The sequence below is a fragment of the Podarcis vaucheri genome (genome assembly GCF_965113315.1).
Source record: "Podarcis vaucheri genome assembly, chromosome: 4".
NCBI lineage: Eukaryota > Metazoa > Chordata > Lepidosauria > Squamata > Lacertidae > Podarcis > Podarcis vaucheri.
This window is the reverse complement of record NC_138762.1, coordinates 99383008-99407761: the sequence shown is the minus strand read 5'-3', so window position 1 is coordinate 99407761 and position 24754 is coordinate 99383008. Positions and strand designations below refer to the sequence as shown.

Sequence of the window (24754 nt, the reverse complement as noted above, 5' to 3'; positions counted from 1 at the left end):
ATCAGTAGAAGATCAAACAGCTATAGAGATTTTATTTTGACATTTTTCATTGAAGAAAACACTTTAACAGTAATATGCGGTTTCATTATGCATTTTTTTTTTAATTGCTGTAAACTAACGTGTACCATTTCATTTTTTTGTTGAAAAAGCATTCTTGGAGACTTTATAAAAATGTTAAACCTCATGGGCAGGAGGAGGATGAGAGGAGACAAGAACGCGTCGTCTGCAGGACCCTATATAGTGACTCTCATTTGCAAAACACACACATATATTGCTAAATGGGTGGAATGCTACCAGAGGCCTCCGAAAGGACTTGGGCCAAAACTGCAGTGGAAATGGGCCTATACTGCAGAATGAATGGGCCAGTTATCAGTAGCAAGACCAGCTGACGGCTGTGTACAATTAGCAGCGTTTGTCAATCTCCACAGCCCTAGCCATGGAATACATCGTTCTCACAATGTGTGCCAGCCTCTGGTGTTTGGCACCTGAGTGTCCGCATGGCTTCGAAACAAAAACCACCCAATACTCATTGCTATCTTACACAATGAGGTATTTCATCCATACTGGCATGACTACAATGCAACTGCTAATCAATGTCAGTTGGCTGGAACAATCGTGTTAACATTAGCACTACCACTGTCGAAACTGTACTGTCAGGTCCAAGCTAACTGTACCATTGCGCACTGCAACAGAAGCTCCCCAAAAGGTAACCATCTAGAAATAGTGGATTTGATGCGCATCATTTCTTTTTAAATCAAGGCTTGGCTGATATCAGTATGTGGACTGTTTTATTACCCTTTGTGCACTGCTGATATTTTAGTTCAACCTTTTGTGCTTGGAAATATGATGCCTTACAAAAGCATTACCAAAATGATCTACTTTGAATTCCACTCACCAAAAATATAGGGCAAATGTGCTCCTTTCTAGGACAGACGAGAGCTAGCTTCATTCTGAACAAGCCGAGTATAGTAAAGAATGTCACTCTTTGATTTGTATTTTTTTATTTCCGCTAGAAAAGAAGGAAGTGAATGGTGCAAAGAACCCCAACAGACGTTTCATTAAATAAATTTATTTGTTAAAATAATTTAACTCCAAATACAACTGCTGAGTTTGCATTGAGTTCTATGTACAATTTGATTTATTTTGAAACATCATGATTTAAACAACTGACACCTTATAAAACTTGCTGCATTTTTTTTCAGTTATCAGTTGTAACAGAGCTCAACAATCAACTGTTAAATATCTTTATTCAACTCTAGGAAATCCCAAATTGTCAATGGTTAAGCCTAGTTTTCAAAAACACACTGCAATCATTTCTGGAAACCTCGATCAAGAACTGACAGAGGAATAATGCACATTAGAATTCCTGCAGCTGCCAAATTTGCTTTGTCATGGAGTTTTGTAATTACAGTCCAAGTGGTGCTTCAACTGCACACTGGTGAAAAATCATGCATCCCTCCACCCTAAGATGACAGTAGGCAGCATGTGTTACATAGAAAAGTAAATACCAGTACATTTTCCCACAGACATTAATGGCAATTTTAGAATTAGGAGTGTAGGTAAAAGGACTGTTCTATTGTTGGTCCTATCAGAAGAAAAAGTCCTGAAAAGCTGCTATGAATATTTGCTGGGGGTGGTGGGCAGGGGGGGGGTACCTTACCTAAAGAAAGAAACAAACCACAAAACCTTTAGAACTTATGCTGGTTTGATTAACATTTGCAAAGGGCAAAGGAGGAATTATTTTCCCTTTCTATTTTCAAAAGAAGTTACAACCATTTATATGACAATATAAACTTAAAAATGCCAGCTGCAGAAAAATACAAAGCTCTATAAGAAAAGCTAAAGAATAGTAGGTCTTTGGATTAAATTATAATATTTTAAGGCATGTTATACCCCCCCCCCAAAAAAAAAAATTACTACCATTGGAATCTGATCGGGATACAAAAATAAGCAGTCATCCTTAACGAGCTGCTCCCAATAAGTATAATGGCACTGGTGCATGCCAGTGTGCCCCTAGTGCGCATTTATACATGAGGGAGTGCTACCACTGCGATATGTTTCAGGAAGTTACGGGGTCTATACTTGAAGAGTGTGACTCACCCAGTGGCATGGGTCTAGGAATGCCAAGTGGTCTGGGTCAGAGGGGGGTGGCAATCGCCTGACTTAATTTTAAGCACAACTTCAGTGTCAGCCAGCGGTGGGGCAGGGATAAAATCTTGATGCAACGGAGACATGTCCAGGAGAAGCCCCTCACTGGAATAGGCTAGAAAGAGGGGAGGGAGAACTCAACACAGGAGCAATGGCACCTCTGGAATTGGCACTAGATAACTGGTGACACAAGACACCCATTTGACCTGTGACTCACTCTGCTGGCCTAAACACATGAGATGGGGGCGAAACCCCATGTCAATGTAAGTAACTGCAGCTCTCCTGCCAATTTGAAATATTTTAGCCAAGTCCATCCTTTAATGTCCCACTATAGTAGATTTCCCCAGCGTGGTGTCCTCCGGAAGATCTGAACAACAATTCCCATTTTCTCTTACCGCTGGCCATATTGGCTGGGAATCATGGGATTTGTAGTCCAAAACATCGGGCGGGCACCAGGGTTGGGCACTATAACCATGTAAGCAGAACCCAAGCAGCACAGAGTATGCCTCTTTAGAATTACACATCACATAAAACTGTTACAATTTGTGGGAATACACAATGCTTTGTCTCTAAAATACAGCAATAAGCATTATCAAGGAAGTACTTTTCTGTTCAAATCCACCACATTATGCAATGACTTCCACATTAAAAGCATGCCCATTATTATTTTTTTTACCAAAAATGCTATTTATGTCTTTCAGTCATCTTACTTGTGTCACTGTTATGACTGCATAAACTACTTGGCATGCAAGACAGGAACCATGTTTGGAATAAGCAAAAAATGTAATCAATGTTTAGGTTATATCTGTCCATCTCATTTATTTCAATGGTAAAGCTGGTTATTTTCCTAAGAGACAAAGCAATTCCTTCTGAAACCTTTTAGGGACCATGAACAGTTCCCCTCTCCGCATGCAAGCTATCAATGCGCTTATGCATTAAGTGCCACAACCCCGTAGGTTGTGCAAGCTGCTTGGGAAGGAGCTACATTTTTCGGGTGGGACCTCATGTTTAGCATTACACTCTTTGCGTTTTTGATTTAAAGAAAAAACCATGCAAGGACTAAGGCAATAGTGGCCTATAATCATCCATTATTTTTCTTAAACTGTTAGAAAGTGAACTAAACTAAACGTGTTCCGCAGTGTCAGAAATAAAGTGGCCCAGTGTTGCCAATATTTCTTTTTAAAAAATGCTTTTGAATTCAGTTTCTTTAGACACACTTTAGATTGCAGGTTGTTTTTCTGCTGATGGAGGCAAACATCTCAGAACTCAAGTTCATTACAGCATTTGTAAAAAGTCACACACTCACCCACCGACACACACACAAGACACATACGGGCCTCTCCACTCGTCTACACAAGAAACTACACAGCTACTCCACAAGACTGCAAAACCAAACTGTGGGGTGGTATTTGGACCACAGGCTCAGTGATATTGCATTTTAAAGGCCAAAATCATCCATAAAGGTCCAGCTCAACATGATCACTCCAGCATTTCAAACTTAGACATTCTGATTGGAAACTTCCTTGATTGTAAAACATCAGAATAGATATAACTGGTGCTGTTAAGTCATGCAAATTATAAGTATTCCACTGCTATGAAAATTAAGACCAGAGGCTGAGCACCATTTCAAAACAATGTTTCACTCACTATTTGTCACGGCAATAACCAGGGCAACAGGATCACTGTATGGCAGCACCTGACTAGCATGTTAGGCAACTGAAGACAAGAACCTTCTCCTTGCTCATCTATGGAATTACAACACTGTGTATTCAACTTCTGAGTCTAAGTAACTTGCACAGTTAATTCAATCAACCAGTTGCCAATAGTAAAGCTATAAAATAGCAAATTTGAATTCCATAGGTATCACATCAAAGACGTAGCCCTTAAAGGCAAGAAATAAACTGGTATCCTTAAACTTAAAAATGCAGGATGCTCAGACAGTCCCATGAGGTTTCTGCAAAAGGAACATCTGGATACAACATGGCTTCATTTTCCTTACAAGGTGGTACTTGTTAATGTGCTAAAATTTCCTTGTTAGTAAGGCTAAGCAAATTTTTACCCCCATCACAGTTGCTTCTTCCTGTTTCAGTAAAGAGATGAAGACATTTCCCACTTTGTAAACAGAGGGTTGTTTGGTTTCTTGAATGAACAGCATCCAAAGCAATCCACCATTTCTGAATACCAATGCAGAATATTTAACACATTCCAGTGTCCCACTATTCTCTTCACAAGCCGTTGATTTTTCAGAGCTCCTCTCTTTACTTTCAAGTACAGGTGGAATATTTTCCTTTTCGCATGATGGGATAATAGAAATGAACCAAATTTAAAGGGGGTTGGGGGACCAACTACATCAACTTGCCAATAATCCTACTAACGCTTGTGTCAAAGATGGAATTAGCATATTTGACTGAGTAAACTTGGCCACAAGTGACAAGTCCGGAAATTCAATATGCAGACACATACACTTTGTTAACCTGTATTTATCAGTGGAGAATATGTAGAGTGCAAAGTGTCTTTGCTGGTGCTCTCCCATTCACCATCAACAACAACTTAAAGCAGCAGCTGTTGTCTGACAAAGCCAACATACACTGTTGCCAACATACACTGTTTGTGCTCACCCTGTAAATCTGTTGGCTGTGTCACAGATCTGGTGTGCTGCAGGCAAGTGAACTGTAGAAGCTTATCCCAAATTATTTCACTAAACTGATCAACTTCAATGTTCCGCTTGCAGTTAATGCCGCTACTCCACTTTGGATTTATCCCCAGAGACCCAATTTTAAACCACGAAGCGAAGTAGTCAGTTGTATCATCTTACCAAAAATACAGCAAATCAGGTCCAATTCCATCATTTGGAATGCTATTGTATATTACATGCAGAACAGCATGGATCATCTTTATCTGGCTGAGAGGCATAGTTCATCTGTCTGACAATCTCTGCAAAGAGTTCATCCACCATTGTTTTACTTTTGGCAGAAGTCTCCATAAAAGGACAGCCCCATTCTTCAGCCAGGGCTCTGCCTTCATTTGACGAAACTTCCCTCTCACTCTCCAGGTCCACTTTATTTCCAACCAGGATTACAGGCACCTTCTCATACCTGCAATTGGATACAAAAACAAGGTTGAAGCCCTTTGCAATCTTAAGGAAAACAATGATGCCTAATATACTGATGCAGAATCTTGGATTTGTAAAACGGTACAATGAAGATTTTTAGGGACGTGGGTGGCGCTGTGGGTAAAACCTCAGTGCCTAGGACTTGCCGATCGCATGGTCGGCAGTTCGAATCCCCGCGGCAGGGTGAGCTCCCGTCGTTCGGTCCCTGCTCCTGCCCACCTAGCAGTTTGAAAGCACCCTTAAGTGCAAGTAGATAAATAGGTACAGCGGGAAGGTAAACGGCGTTTCCGTGTGCTGCTCTGGTGCCGGTTCGCCGGAGCAGCGTCGTCACGCTGGCCACGTGACCCGGAAGTGTCTGCGGACAGCGCTGGCTCCCGGCCTCTAGAGTGAGATGAGCGCACAACCCTAGAGTCTGTCAAGACCGGCCCGTACGGGCAGGTGTACCTTTACCTTTACAATGAAGATTTGGCAATGTGGCTCATTCTGGGAAGCTTTAGCCCAGTTTTCTAGCTACTTTCAGTGTTGCTTCACATAATGTTTCAAAATGAAGAACAGAATGTTCATCAGGATATAACCATCTACTGAAATGTTAGTACTTTCCCACAACATGTTTGTCTCTAAAAAGCTTCAATAAGGCGGGGGGGGGGGGAGGGAGAGAGAGAGAGAGAGAGAGAGAGGATAGCTTGGTTCACATGACCCAAGTGGTTTGGCCATTTATGTCCCCACTTTTCTCTATTCCTCCTTGCACCCACTCTCTTGTCTGTTTTCACACACTAGCAACACATCCTGTGGAATTCTATCTGTTATATTTTAGCTGCCCAATCAGAATGAATTTCAGGAACCCCAAAGTTGTATTGAAAAAATATGACTTCCAAGCCGTCTGGCCTCCAAATGGCAACTAGGCATTCCATGGTTTAAGGAGCCATTTGGCGCCTAGCTTATGTAATGTTGTCACTGCACCAATGTTGTCACTGCACCAACAAATCACCTGTCAGAAACCAGCAAGATCCAGGGCTGGTTCCCACCCCCAATATGTGCACATATTATTTTAAACTGGAAATCTTTGAAGTGGGTAGAGAAAAGAGGCCATTCATGTGTCTTCCAGAATAAAGATACAGTGTGCTGAAATGTACCAAAGTGCATGGTGTTCTTGCAGGATTTCAGAAAGCAGAAGTATTGGGAGACATTTTACATCTGTAGTCATCTATGATTCATGCTTCACCAAATATCCTTATTTTAAAGTAATGCTGCAATGCAGAAATCAATAGAGCCATGGCAAAAGAAGCTGTAACACGAACTTCCTTCTAGCAACACAGTTGTATACAAAGGTTACGTGTTTCCACCACAAATGTTGGCATTTTTTTCTTAATGCACACAAAACACATGTAATTTGGGGAAATAATAAAACCAGACTTTTTTATGGGCGCCTAAGCCTTGCGTGCTCACACTTGTTTGGGATTTGCAGATGTTCAACATGCAGTGGCAAGTGAGTTGCTCATGGAGGGGAGAGGTTGTGCTGTATTTTAAAGAAAGGCCGGTTAACCCTGAAGTACAACCACTTAAGTGGAACAATGGGTCAGTGTGCCTTGCTGTTAACCAGAAGGTTGGTGGTTAATGCCCACCCAGGGACAGCCGCGGGTGGGATTCTTGCATTGTAGGCAGTTGGACTAGGGTCCCTTTTGTGCAGTTAAAATATCACAGATAGCATTCTAAAGGAAGTGTTGTTAGTGCGTGAAAACAGGCAAGATCCAAGGATTCGCAGGCATGCACCTCCCGATGGTGGAGACATCAGGCGCCATCCTGACACCTGGCAATCTTCACTTGGTTGCAGGTGGCCAATATCCAGGTGCAAAATGGCAAATTTTGAACACTGGTTTGTAACACCACCTAAAAACCACCATGTACTGGAATGTGCATAAGGAGGAACAAGCTGCCGTGAACCTTGAGCTTGAGTGCTTCCCATGCAGTCAAATTCAGAAGCTTCCACTTATCACAACTTGCTGTGTCATCTAGACTCAGAAATGCAATTCACATTGACAATGGTTACTTTAAATAAGCCAGTTTCAGTAGCCATGGTTTAAAAGCTGGCTTGTTTGAAACTATTCATAATTAACATTAACCACAATGGCTTGGTCTGCACACAACACTAAACCATGATGTGTTAAACTATGGCTTATTGAACTACAGTTTAGTGTTATGTGTGAACCCAGCACAGCAGTTTAATGATAATTTACCTATGGTTAAAGGTTGCTCATTCATCAAGGTTTATAGTTGGTATATACCTTAGTTAACAAGAGCAGTCACTGCCCAAAAGTAACAGAGCCACAAGTGAAGAGTATCAAAAATGTCAAACAGCTCGCAAAGCTTGGCTGCTCCCACTAGTGCTTTTAACAATTCTGTAATGCAATAAACAAACGTTTAAGTGATAACTTGCCAGACACCTCAGTGTTAACCATGATTTGCTACTAAATCTGGTTTAGCACTGTGTGAACCAAGCCGATGCCACTCTGGATGGTAAGATATAAAATACGCTTGACTGTACACTACACAACTCTTTTTAGAACATCCCCCAAATACGAAGCATTTCTTTAGGATCACCAGCTTTCTTTGAATACGTTACATTGGATAATTACAAATAGTAAACAATGTTCTAACCCTTTTATGCACAGAAGCTTTCAGCAGAGAGAAGAACTAACAGATACTGAATTAAAGTCTACCGATTCTAACGCAATCTCTCATCTTCAGTGAAAAGCAGGGTATTATGATCGCCATCCCTCGCCCCAATATTTAAATATTGTGCTGTAGCATGAGGACTGAGCAGAGCATGTTTAAACCACAATATTTGCTGCCTATGCATGCAAACCCAACTTAGTAATGACAATTACAACATTTGAAGACTGCCAATCAGCTATGTACTCTAAGAGAATTACTAAACGTAAAATTCTGACAACAGCACAGATGTTGATTGATAAGACTTTCCTTTAAAAACAACACATTTCATTGAAGAATGATTTGCTGTTAAGTCTTATGTCAAAATCTCAGGGATAGAGAGACATAGCATTTCCTTTAAACCTTGAATTTCCCATGAATATCTGAGCTTCAATAATCCACTATAAAATCTCTTGATGTGTGCACATGGAGGGTGGGACTACTGGATATTCAACTTCCCTCTTGAATATCTGATCTTAAATCATCTTTGAAGTTCTAGAGTGGGACACCTGCCAGAACTCTTAAGGCAGCTTGAGAATGTTCCTGAATGAGGCTCTGTGCATGTACATGACCCATGTGTTTGACTGCACAGGTACCAAGAAGAAGAAGCACATTTCCCAAGACGTTTTTGGAGGGGTTTGAAGGCCTGGGGAAGGAATGGAGGTCCTCAGCAATCATAGACCACGTGCAGGATTTCACATGCAGCACTCTGGATTCTACCCTATAGTGGGGACTCAATAAAGAGTTTATCTAGATGGGCAACCCTCCGGCACTCCAACTCAAGAAGTGTGAGAAGCACGGAGCTAGAACCTAAATATCCAGAGCAATGGTTCTTTCTAGAAAATACATTTTCCCCCAAAATAATTACATCATCCTCTGGACCCCATACAAAACACCAGCAAACTATCACAAATCAACTGAACAGTGGCTCAAAATCCAGCACACTGCACTAACATCCGTCTCTGAAAATGTCTCTTGCAGAAGACAGGCAGAGGGTTCATTTGATAAAAATCAAATGGCTGAAGGAAAAAAAAACAATTCTGAATTGATGCAAGTTCATTTTTTATTTTTAAATTTCTATTATAGTCCTGCTATAACAAACACCACTGCTGCTGTCTTAAATATTTCTTGGGAAAACAGCATCAAGGGGAAGGAAATCCTTTGGATTCCATCCATGGAATACCACAGCCCACAAGATACATGGGCTGAAATTAACAGAAACTCTGGATCACCCTCCTAGGCGGCATAAAAGCTCTGCTCATTTGTAGGTCAGCTTGCTATGATGATGCCAATTAGTGTGCACTTTTGTTTACAAAATATCCTGAATACAAATGGGAAATGTGGTTTAAATTTATCACCTCCTGCACGCGCACGCGCGCGCACACACACACTCATACAACAAACCATTTCCCCACCTTTGATCAGGCCAAAAAATTTACTCCTTTTCATAATCCTCCTTATCCTTCTCTGATGTAGCTCACATCTTAGGCTATGAAACAGGAATGTTTTTCTAGTGTACATCACACATCTTTCTCAATATATGCCTTGGTTCCCTGAGCAGTTTCTGGTACATAAATGACAGAGAGGCCACAACTGGAAAATATTGCTTGGGCATAATAAAGTTTCTAGAATCTTCTGTACAATCAGCACATGGAAGTCTACTTTTAAACAAACACTGAGATTTCTCAAAGAAACACATATTTTATTTCACCTAACGAAGCCAAGAGGCCCAGATTTTGTATGGCACATAAACATGTGCCAGAAGTAAAAAGCGAAATAGATAATATTGTTATCCAGAGATGACATGTATTTTTACAGGTTTAATGCCAGGAAAATGTATTACGGTGAATTACTTTTTCAGACTTTAACCAACTGGTGGCATATTATCCCCATTAAATAAGGATGCAGAATTTTAGAATTTCAATGCTTTAACATAATGGGAGCAGAGCTTCTTGGCTGCCAAAGCAAATTTGGCTACCAGACATGTAATTTGTAGATATTTATTACTTAAGAGTTCAACTATCACTTCCTGGAGGCATTGGCCTTAGAGTGAACTTTTATTTAAAATATAACACTGCTGGGAAAACATTTCAAATTCCTAGGACCTAGAAGCCAATATTTAGGAATCCAGGATTTTCTCATATATCAGGCAGCTCATATCTGAACCATATTACAGTGGTGCCTCGCAAGACGAAATTAATCCATTCCCTGAATCTCTTCGTCTAGCGGTTTTTTCGTCTTGCGAAGCAACCCTATTAGCAGATTAGCGCTATTAGCAGTTTAGTGGCTATTAAAGGCTTAGCGGCTATTAAAGGCTTAGCGGATTAGCAGCTAAAAGGCTATTAGCGGCTTAGCGGCTTAGAAAAAGGGGGGAGCGGGAAAAAATCGGAACACTCGCAAGACGTTTTCGTCTTGCGAAGCAAGCCCATAGGGGAAATCGTCTTGTGAAGCAGCTCAAAAACGGAAAACCCTTTCGTCTAGCGGGTTTTCCGTCTTGCGAGGCATTCATCTTGTGGGGCAACACTGTATCTGGTCTCCTCTTCCTCCCTCACCATGCAATTACTCAGAACATCAGAGAAGTGGAATGATCTCAGCAACTTGCCCAACTCAAGTTATTTGGTACCTAAAATTCAAGGCTACCAACTATTTTGATTGTGTGTACAATGAACATTTTCCACATAGCACCTATGCATGCTGAGTGAAAGTGTCTTTCCATTAGGATGAACTGGAACTAAGTTATATTTCAGATATAATTAAAAGTCTACTGCTGAAACTATTTCCCCCTAAAACCAATGCCTGGATTTCTACTGCAGTAATTATTTTTTCCAGAAGTGCAGATGTGTTTGGGTTCCATTAATATAGAAAGAAAATTCCAGTTTTAAATGTTCCTATTTGCAATTATTGTACTAATTCTGACTGTGAATAAAATCCATTGATTCATTCCCTGTTCAAAGTCTAGATACGGAGATTTCAGAGTGTATAGAAGCAAAACATGGCAGTTGTTGCCCCATATATTTCATTTCCAAGAAAACATTATGGCCATACAAAAAGCAACCTTTCAAATGCGATAATCGTAACTGAAGAATAGATCAGACCAAAATCTACATTTTAACTACAATGATTTACAATGTGTATCAGTTAATGCTCCCAGCCCTAACTCTTGCAAGGTGCATGGCTGCCACTTCTGCACAAACAACTTTTAAAGTGATCTTGGGAATACAGTGGTACCTTGGGTTACATAAGCTTCAGGTTACAGACTCCGCTAACCCATAAATAGTACCTCGGGTTAAGAACTTTGGTTCAGGATGAGAACAGAAATCGTGCTCCGGTGGCAGCAGGAGGCCCCATTAGCTAAAGTGGTGCTTCAGGTTAAGAACAGTTTCAGGTTAAGAACGGACCTCTGTAACGAATTAAGTACTTAACCCGAGGTACCACTGTAGATACAAGCAGAAGAGTCAGCTGGCTGATCTAGGTATACAAATCTTTTCCAAGGATAAAACAACACGTAGGAATCAATGGAAATCTAGGATGCTCTACAACAGGCATAGCAAACTCAGTCCTCCAGATGTTTTGAACTACAATTCCCATCATCCCTGCCCACTGGTCCTGTTAGCTAGGGATGAGGGGAGTTGTAGTCCCAAAACATCTGGAGGGTCGAGTTTTCCTATGCCTGCTCTACAACCACCATATTATGTGATTAAGTAATGTCGCTACAAAATTCTAATGCAGTGGTTCCTACTGTGGATGCACTGTTTTTCCAAAGGCAAGCCATGGACCCTCTACCTTTGAAAATTTAGATATCTCTATGGTAGTTTTGGTTATGTGAATGGTGCCACTGACCGCCTGGGGTCCGTGGACCACCAACTGGGAACCATTGTTCTAATGCATAAGCTAGCCTTCCCAAACTTGGCTCTATCTAGATACTTTGGATCAAGCCAGCCCACATAGCACTAAATCAGGCATAAGGAAATCTGTCATTTACAATAATAACTTGTCTAGTGTCCATTCCGGCAAATGTCCGCGGCAAACCCGGAATTACCGGAACAGATTACTTCCGGGTTTGCCGCTCGCACATGGGCAGAAACGCAAACTGCTCTGTGGGTGTGCGCAGACATGGCGCTTTGCCCTTTGTCCTTTTTGGCTAGCGGCTAGGGCTCCGGAACGGATCCTGGTCACAAAACAAAGTACGACTGTAGTTGCAACTTCTTACTATTCACCCAACTATTCACCATTTTTGTTGCTTCGCATTATACAAATGTAGATGGCGTAGGTATATAAAATTATTCCTGATGTGGAGAAAGTGGTTAGAGAGAGGTGCTTTTCTACCTCTCAGAAATACTGGAACCTTGGTTTCTCCAACGAAGACGAATGGTGGGAAGTTCCAGACAGGCAAAAAAAGGTGCTAGTTCACACAACACATAATTAAAATTTAAGAATCCATTGCCAAATTATGGGGTGGAGTCCATCAACTCAGATATCTCTAAAACGGAATTAGGCAGCCCTGTTCAGGGAAGTTTTTTTAAATAGTTGATGTTTTATTTTTTTAAAATATTTTGTTGGGAGCAGCCCAGAGTGGCTGGGACAACACAAATGGACAGCACATAAATAATAAAATTATTGTTGTTGTTGTACTATTACTATTATTATTACTGCTATATGCTACCTCCAAGACCAGAAGCAGCACGACTCTAAACACCAGTGCCCATGGAACAACTGCAGGAGCAACTTCTTGCCCTCATATTATATTTGTGGACTTCCTAGTGACATTTGACCGATCCTTGTGAGAAATGGGTGCATTAGTTAAGTCTTGGGTCTGATCCAGAATACATATACTTACACTGAAGTCCCTTTTGTCCCACCCTACCCCATATATAAAATGGAATTACAGAGCGCCTGAGAATTCTGATGACGTATTTGAAGCTACAACAACATATTTTCTTATTCCCTAGAAAAATACTCAATCTTTCCCAAACACATCACTGAAAAGAGGATTTTAATCTGCTGTGCCAAAAAGCCATATAGTGTTCGGAACGCCTCTCAACGAACCACAAAAATCCTTTCTGGGAAAGTGCAAGCCTTAAGGGGGGGAAATCTTATCCTGATAACTGTACAAACATTTTAAAACCCAGTTTCACTGCAAACGCTGTTCTAGCATGCAAGTGATGTGTCAAACTCTACCTAGTAATTATAAATGATATCTGCTCCTTCTCCTACAAAACATTTCTTAATCTGTGCTTCTGTAAGCAAACTATTTTAACTTTTGAAAGCTTACACTGGTATATCCTTTTTAGCCTTTGTTGAATTAGTCACCTGCTCTTTAGGTGAATTAGTCACCTGTACTGGCAAAAAACTGTTGACTCGCCTTTTCATTATGAGTTCCATTTATTTCTCAAGACCGTTTCTATGGCTTGAACCTGTTAGAATGAACAATATCCATGTTGTTAAAACTGAGAATTATTATTTCTGTAATGACAGACATTGAAAAATGATTCGAATATAAAAAATTTGAATTTTCAGGTACTTAGAATGTACGTTTCTTTTTAAAATCTGCAGTTGTTGGGGAAGAATAAATTATCCATAATGAGAAAATATTTTGCAAAGAATTCAAGGAAAATTTTAATTAACCAAAATTTGGTTAAACCAAGTTTCCTATTTCATTGGAAAAGTTAGTAATGACTTAGGACGGGATCAAAGTTTTAGTGTGCACAATAGGACTGGCAGAAGCTGCTTTCTGTGTCCCTCTCCTTCCCACAGCAGTTGACCCTGCAAAATGGTCGTCTGAAAATGAGGGAACCTGCCAAATAGGGTGATCTGTTGTGCAGGAGACTGGCAGGTTCCCTGAAAACTGGATGGCTACTGTAGGGAGAAGGGGACAAGAAGTCAGTTTCAAAAAGTCCCCGGATGCACTTTGGATCCAGCCTTGTGTTCCTAGTGAAACCCATCAGAACAAAGTTCAACTTACGGTGGTCTGGTCCCAACCCAATATCATTATCTCTAACTTCTGAACCTTTCGGCATTTAAAATAAAGATATGATGGAGGTTTCAGACAATAACTGGGCCAAGCATAGGCTGAACATTGAATGTATTCTGGAAGCTACTAGGGCTCTTTCTTAAAAATAAAATGTTGAAATGACAGTAGGACCACAAATGAATCAGCTTAGGTGCTTTTGCCCCAGCAAGTCTCCAGCTGCAGGGGGGAAATGCATAGTGAAATCTTCAAAACAATACAATTAGCAGCACTTTCTCCAGTAGAAGGGGAGTACATTACTGTCCTAAACACTTACTGGATCATGCTGCAACATGAAAATACATCACATGTATATTCTTATCTAATATCATAGATTCATAGAATCGTGGAGTTGGAAGGGACCACAAGGGTCACGTAGTGAAATTCCAAGCAATATAGGAATCTTTTTGCCCAACACGGGGCTCAAACACACAACCCTGAGATAAAGAGTCTCATACTATCTCTAGTCAGCTCAAAAACAATCTTAACAATGCCTGAAACCTTGGCATTCTTATGATCTGAGCTATCCAGGCTAAATTTTCTGCCCTAAATTTGTTGTTGTGCTTTTTCCTTTAAAAGATTCCTGCCCGTGTTACTGTGGCTTGCTATCTTCGGCTTCAGAACTAAGCATGCTCAATTATAGACTACAGGGGTGGATATCTTGCCAAGAAAGGCGGAGGTACTACAATACTACATCTGTAGTTTTAGCAGGACAAGATACAGATTCAGCAGATGTCTACTTTTTACTACAATTGGTATTGAAGATGATATTTCAAAGACTGACAATCTTTTTGCAAGTTTCGTGAAAGACAAGGCACAAGGTTTTGGAGATTTAGTTGCACAAGAACCAACATTTATGACTCTCTTCAGGTTGCAGGATGTGGACTGAGTGTACATAACTTGAACTTTCTCCTCTAGATATACGGTTACGTAATTTTTCACTGTGTGAAAATTACGTAGTGTTTCCAAAACACTAATATCATGGTCACTGGGTGGAAACACATGGTAAAATAGTCTCATAATCATTTCATAACATGCCTGGAAACAAAAAAACCGAACACTTCTCAATCCACATCTTAACATTGAATAATGATTACTTGAATTAGCCTGAAATCAGCACTGAGATTTACAGTAAGGTCCATTCTGTGGTTCATTCTATTACAGTAGTTTGAGCATGATTACTGCTAAAAGATGTGTAGACTGACATGGATGCTGCAGAAGACATTCCACATACAATCTCTGTATCTGCCAAATTGCACGGAAAGTCTCCAATCCAGCAAGAGGAACACTTCCCCCAAGGAAGCATGCAAACTGGCAGATCCAGATAGGAACCCCATTCTTCTTGTTATGACATCTGTGAGGAAGTAATGGAGGGCAGCTAGAGTTGGTGGCAAACAAGGCACTGTGTAACTAGTAGAGCTCACTTTATTGACACACGTTGTTCTGTTGTGATGCAACCTGTGTTTCAAAATTTCAAGTAGTGTAATAAGACAACCCAAAAAATAGCAAGTTCTATACACTTTACCAAGGACCTGGAAACTGTCACAACCTGTTTGTAATTGCCTTGCCTGGTGCACAGGCAGTGGGCTTTTTCAGTTCTACTAACAAGAACCTTTGACTAGTCTCACTGGAGTTCTTAAGTTGATATTGCTTGAAAATATCCACCCTATTTGGGGAATGGGGCATATGAGCGTACATGGGAGCAGCAATAGTAATCAGTCATCTGGATTTTGACACTGCCTCATATACTATGATTGCTTAGTTTTGAGGATGACAGATCCTATCAAGTTTTGAGACTTGATGCTAATTTATATTTTAAAAATAGCATATAATTTAAGTTAAAAAATAGCCACAGAATTTCCTCAAAAGATTTCAGACAAATTCCACAGATTGATGGCTTTCTGTTCTCTACTGGAACTGTGGAAATGTCAAAAGAAACACAGATCATGTATCTTTACAACGTTTATCAGATATACGTGGACAAAAATACAGACTGAAAAGTAACCAGGTATCACACATGCAGGTGAGAATAGCATTTTAACCAGAAGCATAAATGGCTTAAGCTTCCTTAGTCTGAAACCACTGCTCATCCCAAGGTCAGTAGCATTTTGTAGAAAACTGAAGAAAACACACAATGAAAAATCAGTAACTATATTGGTATTTCACGTGTAAATACAGAAAGCCGATGGTTAAATTTATTTGTAAGAACAGTGGTACAGATTAGCTCTGTAATTCCCAGGTGTGGGCCCATTAGTAGACCACACACAGTTGGGGGTGGATTCTGGTGCCCAGGAAAATGGTGGTGGTGCTTATTCCAGCAGAACCAGGAAGTGAGTTCAGAATACGGCAAAAGATGTTCTGCATGGTGGACAGCCTGGTAAAGTACAGGCTACATTGGTAGGTATTTGGTCATCATTTCTCTGCACACTTCCCTAACAACAGAGGGATAGAGGGATTATTTTCCCCCACCATGAACTGCTTGTTCCTACTTGTACTTGCTTTTATCTAGGTATCTTAAAATGTTTCTAACCATGGGGAAAACAACAACTAACCCAGTTGTATGTCTTCTACTAGTGAATGTTGAAGACAAAGCTTTAAGGAAATATATATTGCATTTCTGGATCTGGGACAGGGGACAGAAGAGTCATTAATAAAATGTCACCAACTGGTCACATTAACAACATAATGCAATAGCATCTTAATAAACTAAGAGAGCCCATCTATTCTGATTGGAACAGTTTGGCGGTTTGAAAAAAACTGTCCACTGGTACTGCCACCAATGGAATTTCAATAATAGTTGTTAATTGTGATTTTTCTACTATTGCTTAAAATTCTATTTCCCTCAAGGAATAGATTCCACAACATATCCTGGGAGAGATTAATGAATTCCAGAGATAGCATCACTAGCAGAGTCATAGGACCAACCCCCCCCACACACAATTACGTAAAAATAAATACATTTACAGATGTGCCTTAATAATGGTGCGTTAAGATTAGGAAGGAATTTTATACTGTGATATCTGTGTTTTCCTCTCCTGCACTCCCAATCCTAAAGCTGCTATGGGAGACATTATGCTGGACATGACAATCATATGCTTAAAGGCTATGGGTTAAAGTAGATTAGATATTGTGCCTAAAACTACTGTTGTTAATATAATAAATGCTATAACTTCTAGGGAAAAGGACCATGGTTTCCCAGTCCCCTGTACTTGTCTGTTCCTGCCCACTTTCAAATGAGGCAAATAACACTCTTTCTTGTGAGGAGGCTTGGATGGCAGGAAAACTCACTGTGCTTAGGGTTTGGGAATACAGTGGTGCCCCGCAAGACGAAATTAATTCGTTCCGCAAGTTTTGTCGTCTAGCGAATTTTTCGTCTTGCGAATCACGAAATCCCATAGGAATGCATTGAAATTCAATTAATGCGTTCCTATGGTCAAAAAAAGTCCAAACAAAGCCAAATTTGGTACAACAACAGTTTATTAACTGCTCTTTAAAGTCACACATACTGTAAAGAGCAGTTCAAAAATTGAAGGGAAAATAAATTAACTTTATAAACAAAACATGTCTTTGTTTTTAGACAAAGGAAACAAAGTCGCGAGACGTTTTCGTCTTGCGAAGCAAGCCCATAGGGAAATTCGTCTTGCGAGGCAAATCGAAAACAGAAAAACCTTTCGTCTAGCGAGTTTTTTGTCTTGCGAGGCATTCGTCTTGCGAGGTACCACTGTATGCTCCTTTACACCAGATGCAATTCTTTATATGGGGCAGAGAATACAGGTGCCACTGCCTCCCCACTGTATGGCACACTCTTCACTTGAACAAGACAAGCTGTTTCATTCCATTTATTTCTTGCCCCAGAGGCATTTTGTCTGCTCTTCTCCAGAGTTCAGAGTCTATGTGAAATCAGAATTGAGGATGCCCAAATCAAGACCTTCTCTACAGTTGCACTACAGAATTTGCTCCCCAAGGAGGCCCCCACCAGGTACAACTCTTATATACATTCATAAGCTTGTCAACACCATTTTTAACGGCTGGGCTTTTGGCAAACTGCAAGGCCTGTACCTTTTTATTTTACTGCCAAGGTATGTTTTGCATTTGGTTACTAAGTTTCAAACTTTGAAGTTATTGCAGTATTTTATTGCTTTTTCACAGTTATCTTTCCTGTTCATTTTGAACCGCACTGGGCATAGTACAGTACTGTGAAATAGCAGCAAAGAGGCTTAAGAGGGTAATCTTTCAGTATTTAGACATGAGCAGATTCTATCATAATGGAAGAGGTTGGACCTTCAAAACCTTTTCAGCACTTAACGTTTTAGGGCTGATTTTAAAGCAGATTAAGGCATCCATCTAGACGTGTGGACATTGAAATAAGCTGATGCTGACAGGAACATCAATTATCATTTAAAAATTCTGCAGCCTTAATACTAATAATTATCAGGAATTTTTGAAGAGATGCAGCTTCTGGAAATATGTTTTTCATGCTGATTAGGATGTCAAAGATCTTGCCTGAATGACTTCAGTATGAAGAGTCAAAGCGTAAAGCTTTTCTCTAATGCCATCTTATTAAACCTTGCAAAAAAAAAAAGTAAATTAACAACCAGAGAATCAAGGAAACACCCCAATTTGATCCAGCCGGATGGAACACCCCCATCAGGACACTGGCTCCAATATTACAAGGAAAGATAGTGTTTACTATGGGTAAAACTATTTTTAGTGCTTTTAGGCAGAGTTAAGTTGCTTTCAGAAGTAGAAAGTAAGAAATCCCAAACCACTTGTCTGATGTATAGTTGGAGGGATGGGCATCTGTTATGCACATGTGAACAGGCAACAATACAGGCAGAGAGAATGCTTCTATAAAGCAGAAATCTAGGCAACAAGAACAGGATATAAGAGGTGTACTTTATATTCAAGTTGATGTGTAGACACATGTACAAAAACATAGGAAAGAGGAAGGTGTATTAAGGAACATGCAAGGTAACCAGCATGGCTTATGAATGCTGAAAGCCTAGATAAGGAAAGCTGGAGGTGAATATGCCAATGTTGCAGTCAGGACTTGCAGAAGTTGTGCAGGCTGTTGGGAGATGCAACACAGAGCTCCAGAAGTGGGTGGAATGAAGAACTGAAAGCTCTGTGCATGGGAACAGAATTAAAGATAGGCAAGGCAAGGGCACAGAGGACAGATAGATCTGAAGTAAGACGCCATGTGGATAAAAAAAAATATATAATGTGGGTGAACAGGAATGACAAGATTTCTCACCAGGTTCCCAAGGAAGGATGCAGTGTAGGGCATGCAATTACATTCTGGCAGCACACAAAGGGCAGGAAATCGGTTGACATACTGAGCAGGGGATGCAGGTTTGGGTGTTAAGAGGTAGGCAAGTCTCCCTGCAGTATTTAGAGAGCGCTACCTGCAGGCAGGGAGGGGGTGAAGCTGAACCAGTCAGGATGTGTGGGATTGGTCTGAGGGATGGTAGGGTTTTTTTCTGCCAGGGCAGGTAGGTTTTGACACCTTAAGCGAGGGCAGAAGGGCCCATCTAGAGGAATAAGGCAGAAGGAAATGGTGCTGGATGAGGGTCCCCGGTCCTGGAAGGGGATCCCCAAGGATGGAAGAGAGCTCCCTGCAGAGCAGTGAGGAGGAGGAGGAGGAGGAGGAGGAGAACTGCTGGGCAACAGGCAAAGAGGACTAGGTGGGAGCAACGCAGAGGAAACAGGGAAACGCAGAGGAGGCAGGAAAACGGGGATTTGGGTGAGGTTTTTTTTGGGGGGGAGCGAGGGGTCTCTCCTAGCCAAGGCGGGGTCTCCCCCCCAGTGGCGTAGCGTGGGGGGGTGCAGGGGGCCCGGCCGCACCAGGCACAACATCTGGGGGTTAGGGTTAGGGGGCGCAAATCCACGGGTTAGGGGGCACAAATTACTTGCCTTGCCCCGGGTGCTGACAACCCACGCTACGCCACTGCCCCCCCCACCGCCCCCATCCTCACCTCTTGACGCGGATGATCTGGTCTCGCATGGGGCGGATGTCCTGGAAGCTCTGCTGGTTGACGAGGCTGTAGACCAGGATGAAGCCCTGCCCGTTCTTGATGTACAGGTCCCGCATGGAGGCGAACTGCTCGGTGCCGGCCGTGTCCAGGATCTCCAGCACGGAGGGCGAGGCGTCCACCTCGATCTCCTTGCGGTAGAAGTCCTCGATGGTGGGGTCGTACTTCTCGATGAAGGTGCCGGTGACGAACTGCACGGTCAGCGCCGACTTCCCCACCCCGCCCGAGCCCAGAACCACCACCTTGTACTCGCGCATCCTCCTCCCGGGCCGGGCTCCGCCGAACCGCCTCGCCCACCCGCCGCCTCAGACGCCGCCGCCTCTTCCTCGGGCGCTCGCTCACCCGCCCGCCGCCGCCACCGCCGCCGCGACCTCCGGCGCCGCCATGGCTGTGAGGGAGCGCGAAGGGAGGAGGCGGGTGGGCCGCTCCCGCAGCCGCAGCTGCCCCTGGGCGGCGCTACCGGTCGCCGCGGCCGCCGCCTTCACGGGCCGCTGCTAATGCGGCGGCGGCGCTCCCGTTGCTGCTGTCGGCTGCCAGCCGCGGCGGACGCCCCGCCCCCTCATTCCTCGTAACCAGGGGAACCACCAACCGGGCAGCGCCGGGGCGCCGCGTCACGTGCACGGCAGCCGCCCGTCTCCGCCAATCGCCGCTTTCGGGGGAAGTTGAATGACACACACGCAGAGAGAGAGAGACACAGACACTCTCTCGCACACCCTCCCCACCTCGTCCTCCGCCCTCTCCCCACGTGACCAGCTCTCTTCGCCTTCCCGCTGTAGCCTAGGAAACAGGAGGCCCGCCTTGCCCTCGTCGGATTTGGGAGGGCACGTGGCTCCGGACCAACCGGAGCGCGCGCCCCCCGAAAGTCGCGCGCGCGCCGCGGCGGCGGCCCAATCGGCGGCCGGGGTTCTGTCGCTGCTGGGAGACGCGGTGGGAAAGAGGACTCTGACTGGCTGGCTGGCTGGCGGGCGGGCTCCTTCCCCTCCCCCGCCCAACGGTCACTTTTCCCTTAGGCGGCCTCTGGGCCTGGCAGGATCTCGTCGGCCGGCGGAAGGAGAGGGGTTTTCCCTCACGGGGGCTCTCAACCCCTCCCAACGGTGCTGTTTTCAAAAGCTCAGTCCTCTGTGCTGCGCCGACGAAAAAGAGAGGCTTTTTTGTTCGTTTATTTCTTACGAAGTTCCTTATAACTTTAGTTGGTTAGCCCTGGTAACACCGAGGTTCAATCTCCGTGCGTACGCCTGCTTTCTCGGGGTTAAGCTGGATAACCCCTGTGGGTCCCTTCAAACATGATAATTCTGTGCCAAAGTATTTTAGCATAGGTTTCCAGGAAGGCAGCTCACGATATGAGAATAATAAAGCGCAGTGAGGTAAAATAAACAGAATTAGCGAAAATAAAAAAATTCCTTCCAGTAGCACCTTAAAGATGGGACGCGGGTGGCGCTGTGGGCTAAAGCCTCAACGCCTAGGGCTTGCCGATCGAAAGGTCGGCGGTTCGAATCCCCGCGGCGGGGTGCGCTCCCGCTGCTCGGTCCCAGCGCCTGCCCACCTAGCAGTTCGAAAGCACCCCCGGGGGCAAGTAGATAAATAGGTACCGCTTACCAGCGGGAAGGTAAACGGCGTTCCGTGTGCTGTGCTGGCTCGCCAGATGCAGCTTTGTCACGCTGGCCACGTGACCCGGAAGTGTCTCCGGACAGCGCTGGCCCCCGGCCTCTTGAGTGAGATGGGCGCACAAACCCCAGAGTCTGTCAAGACTGGCCCGTTTGGGCAGGGGTACCTTTACCTTTACCTTTAGCACCTTAAAGACCAACTAAGTTAGTTCTTGGTATGAGCTTTTGTGTGCATGCTCACTTCTTCAGATACACATGTGTGCATGCACACGAAAGCTCATACCAAGAACTAACTTAGTTGGTCTTTAAGGTGCTACTGGAAGGAATTTTTTTATTTTGACTATGGCAGACCAACACGGCTACCTATCTGTAACTAGAATTAGCGAAGGCAGCAGTTGTCCCTACCTGGACAGGGATAACCCAGCTACTGTCTATGCTCTGGTAACTTCAAGGTTAGATTACTGCACATAGGGCTGCCTCTGAAGACGGTTCGGAATTCAGCGGCCAGGTTGCTCACTGGAGCAAGGCAGGTTGAGCATATTACACTGATCCTGGTCCGACTGCACTGCCTGCAAATTAGTTCCGGGCCCAATTCAAAGTGCTGATTTTGACCTATTAAGCCTTAAATGGCACAGGACCGCAATACCTCAAGGACCACCACTTTCCATATGAACGTACCCAGACCCGGAGATCATCTTCTGAGGCCCTTATTTGTGTTCCTCCTCCTCAAGAGGTTTGGAGGGTGACAACACAGGAACTGGCCTTCTCTGCAGTGGCTCCCCGTTTGTGGAATGCTCTCCCCAGGGAAGTTCGCCTGGCACCTTCATTGATTGACACCCAATGGCCTTTTAAAATGTGTTGGGGAGGGAGGGGGATTATTGGTTTTTTTATTTTTGTGTATTTTGTGTTTTTATATTTTGGTTTAACTTGAAACTGCCCTAAGACCTGCGAGTGTAGGGCAGTATACAAATTTAATAAATAGTAATTATTATTATACAGGGTGATGTATAATAATGACACGTGTGTGTGTGTGTGTGTGTGTGTGTGTGTGTTTGTATGCAACAGGCTAAGCAACCTGTTTTACATTTGGAGCTAGAATATAGCACATAAGAACAGCAGTATTTGCTGCATTATTTTTTTTTCTTTTCTGCAGGTTTGGTACCTGCTAGAAGACTGAGAATGGAGCACAGACACAGGATCTAGAGATATCTCCCAAGTTTTGGAATTGACCTCTGTTCAAATTCTTAAGCACTGACATAATACAGTATTGCTCTCATTATTGAGAGCCATTTCAGGCCTGGTTTGGGCAGTGAAATGATGTCTTTTATTGGGAAAGGGACAGTGGAAGTGTGACCTTGTTAATTTTCCTGGGATTTCTCAGCAACATTTGATACAGCTGACCATGATATTCTCCTGAATTGGCTCTGTGGTGTGGGAGCGAAGGGTACAGTGTTTAGGTGGTTCTGCTTCTGCTTATAGGACTACTTTCAGAGAGTAGTAGTGGAGGACTTCCTGGCCTCATGGTAAGTATGCTGTGGAGGCCCTCAGGGTTTATTCTGCCCCTATACTCTTTATCATGCATATGAAGCTGCTGGAAGCAGTTTGCAGGGAGTTTAGAAGAGTGAGGTGGCATCAGTATGTTGATGACATTCAGCTGCATTTCTCCATATAATTTGAGTCAGGTGAAGCTCTGCAGGTTCTTGTTCAGCTCCTGGGGGTAATACTGGTAGGATGAAAGCCAAAAAGCCGAAGCTGAATCCCAACAAGAAAGAGATTCTGTGGATTGGTGGAGCCTAGGTCCGGAAAATAGGAATATGGCCTTTTCTGGAGATACTCCCCCTGAAGTTTAAGGTATGTAGTCTGGGAATACTTCTCAATTCCACTTTGTTTCTGGAGGCCCAAGTGACCTTGGCATTCAGTACCCATTTCTAATTATGGTTATCTTGCCAGTTCCGGCTTTCTTGCAGGAGGACAGCCTGGCCAATGTGAGCCAGTAACTTAGTAACCTTCCATTTAAACTATTGCAATGAATTCTGTGTGGGGCTGCCCTTGAAAATAGTTCATAGATTGCAGCTAGTGTGAATGCAGCTGCTACAGAGTCCTGATGGGTCTGATGTATTTGAAAGAACCATGTGATATACTTGTAAGTTCTGTACTGACTACTTGTTTTTCTGCTGGGCCCAATTCAAGACAATAGTTTTGACATATAAAGCCTTGAGCAATTTAGGACTCTGAAGGAGTTCCTCTTCCTATTCTCTCCTGCCCATTCTTTGAGATTGCCTGGATAGGCCCTCTTAGTAATACTATCAGGTGTGGAGGTCTATGGGTCAGGGACCCAATGGAGAGCTTTCTCAGCAGTAGCACTCCAGTTATGAAATCTCCCCCCCCCCCAAGCTTTGGCTCGCTAGCTACCCTATCTTATGTTTCAGTACCAGGTAAAAATACTCCTTTTCAGAACAGTACTGTAGTAGTGGCATATGTAGTGCAGCTTTTCCTGAAGTGGATTCTGTTTTATCTTTGATTGCTTTGTGTTTTGTATGTATTATAGTGTTGTAATCTGCTCTGGACTTTGATGAAAGGTGATCTTTATTATTATAAGTTTATTTATATAATTATTATATTTGTGACTGACTTAAATCATAGGGCATCTTTAAAACTAATTTATCATGGTATGAGCTTTTAAGTTAGGGACTGGGAGGGTTCCAAAGAGAGTGTGGTAGAGGCAAGGAACCAGAGATTTATGGTGTGTGATGCCACCCACAAGGCAGGAGCCAGGGGAGGAAGGGAAGTCAGGGTAGTCCGAGGCAGAGGAAAGTACAAAGGATGGGGTGAAAGAAGGGGCGGTTCAGGCGAGGGACCCCACCTTCCCCCGCCCTACTGTCTCATTGAACCAGGAATGGCTTGAAAAGGGAAGCCCAGTGAAGTCTCAGGTTGAAGGCATGCAACCCGTCAGAGGGTCATGACATTTTATAGGCAAGAGCCTATTTGATGCATGAAGTGGACACAATTGGTATATACATGTTACATAGATTTCACGCTGTATATGTTGCACATTATCTACTTATCAAAGATGGAGGCAAGCAAGTAGTTAAGCCAGTGGCTCGGTAGAAGTTAGGCAGTGTTACTAGTGGTTTCTGAGCAG

The 24754-nt window shown here is 43.1% G+C and overlaps 1 protein-coding gene across 1 annotated transcript; it reads right to left on the bottom strand.

Annotated features, from left to right (window-relative positions):
* Nucleotides 1-1053: 1053 nt before the first annotated feature.
* Nucleotides 1054-20353, bottom strand: RAP2A (RAP2A, member of RAS oncogene family). The gene is made up of 2 exons (XM_082218897.1): nucleotides 19952-20353; nucleotides 1054-5243 (listed from the first exon to the last, which is right to left on the bottom strand). The coding sequence occupies exons 1-2, from the start codon at nucleotides 20263-20265 to the stop codon at nucleotides 5006-5008; spliced, it is 552 nt and encodes a 183-aa protein (XP_082075023.1). The 5' UTR covers nucleotides 20266-20353; the 3' UTR covers nucleotides 1054-5005.
* Between the last annotated feature and the right edge of the window lie 4401 nt (nucleotides 20354-24754).

Bases quoted from the DNA above. Each gene is read 5' to 3' on its own strand.
- RAP2A (XM_082218897.1), bottom strand. From the start codon at position 20,265: ATGCGCGAGTACAAGGTGGTGGTTCTGGGCTCGGGCGGGGTGGGGAAG. The intron at 5,244-19,951 runs GTGAGGATGGGG...ATCCAATTGCAG, and splicing joins CAGATCATCCGCGTCAAGAG to GTATGAGAAGGTGCCTGTAA.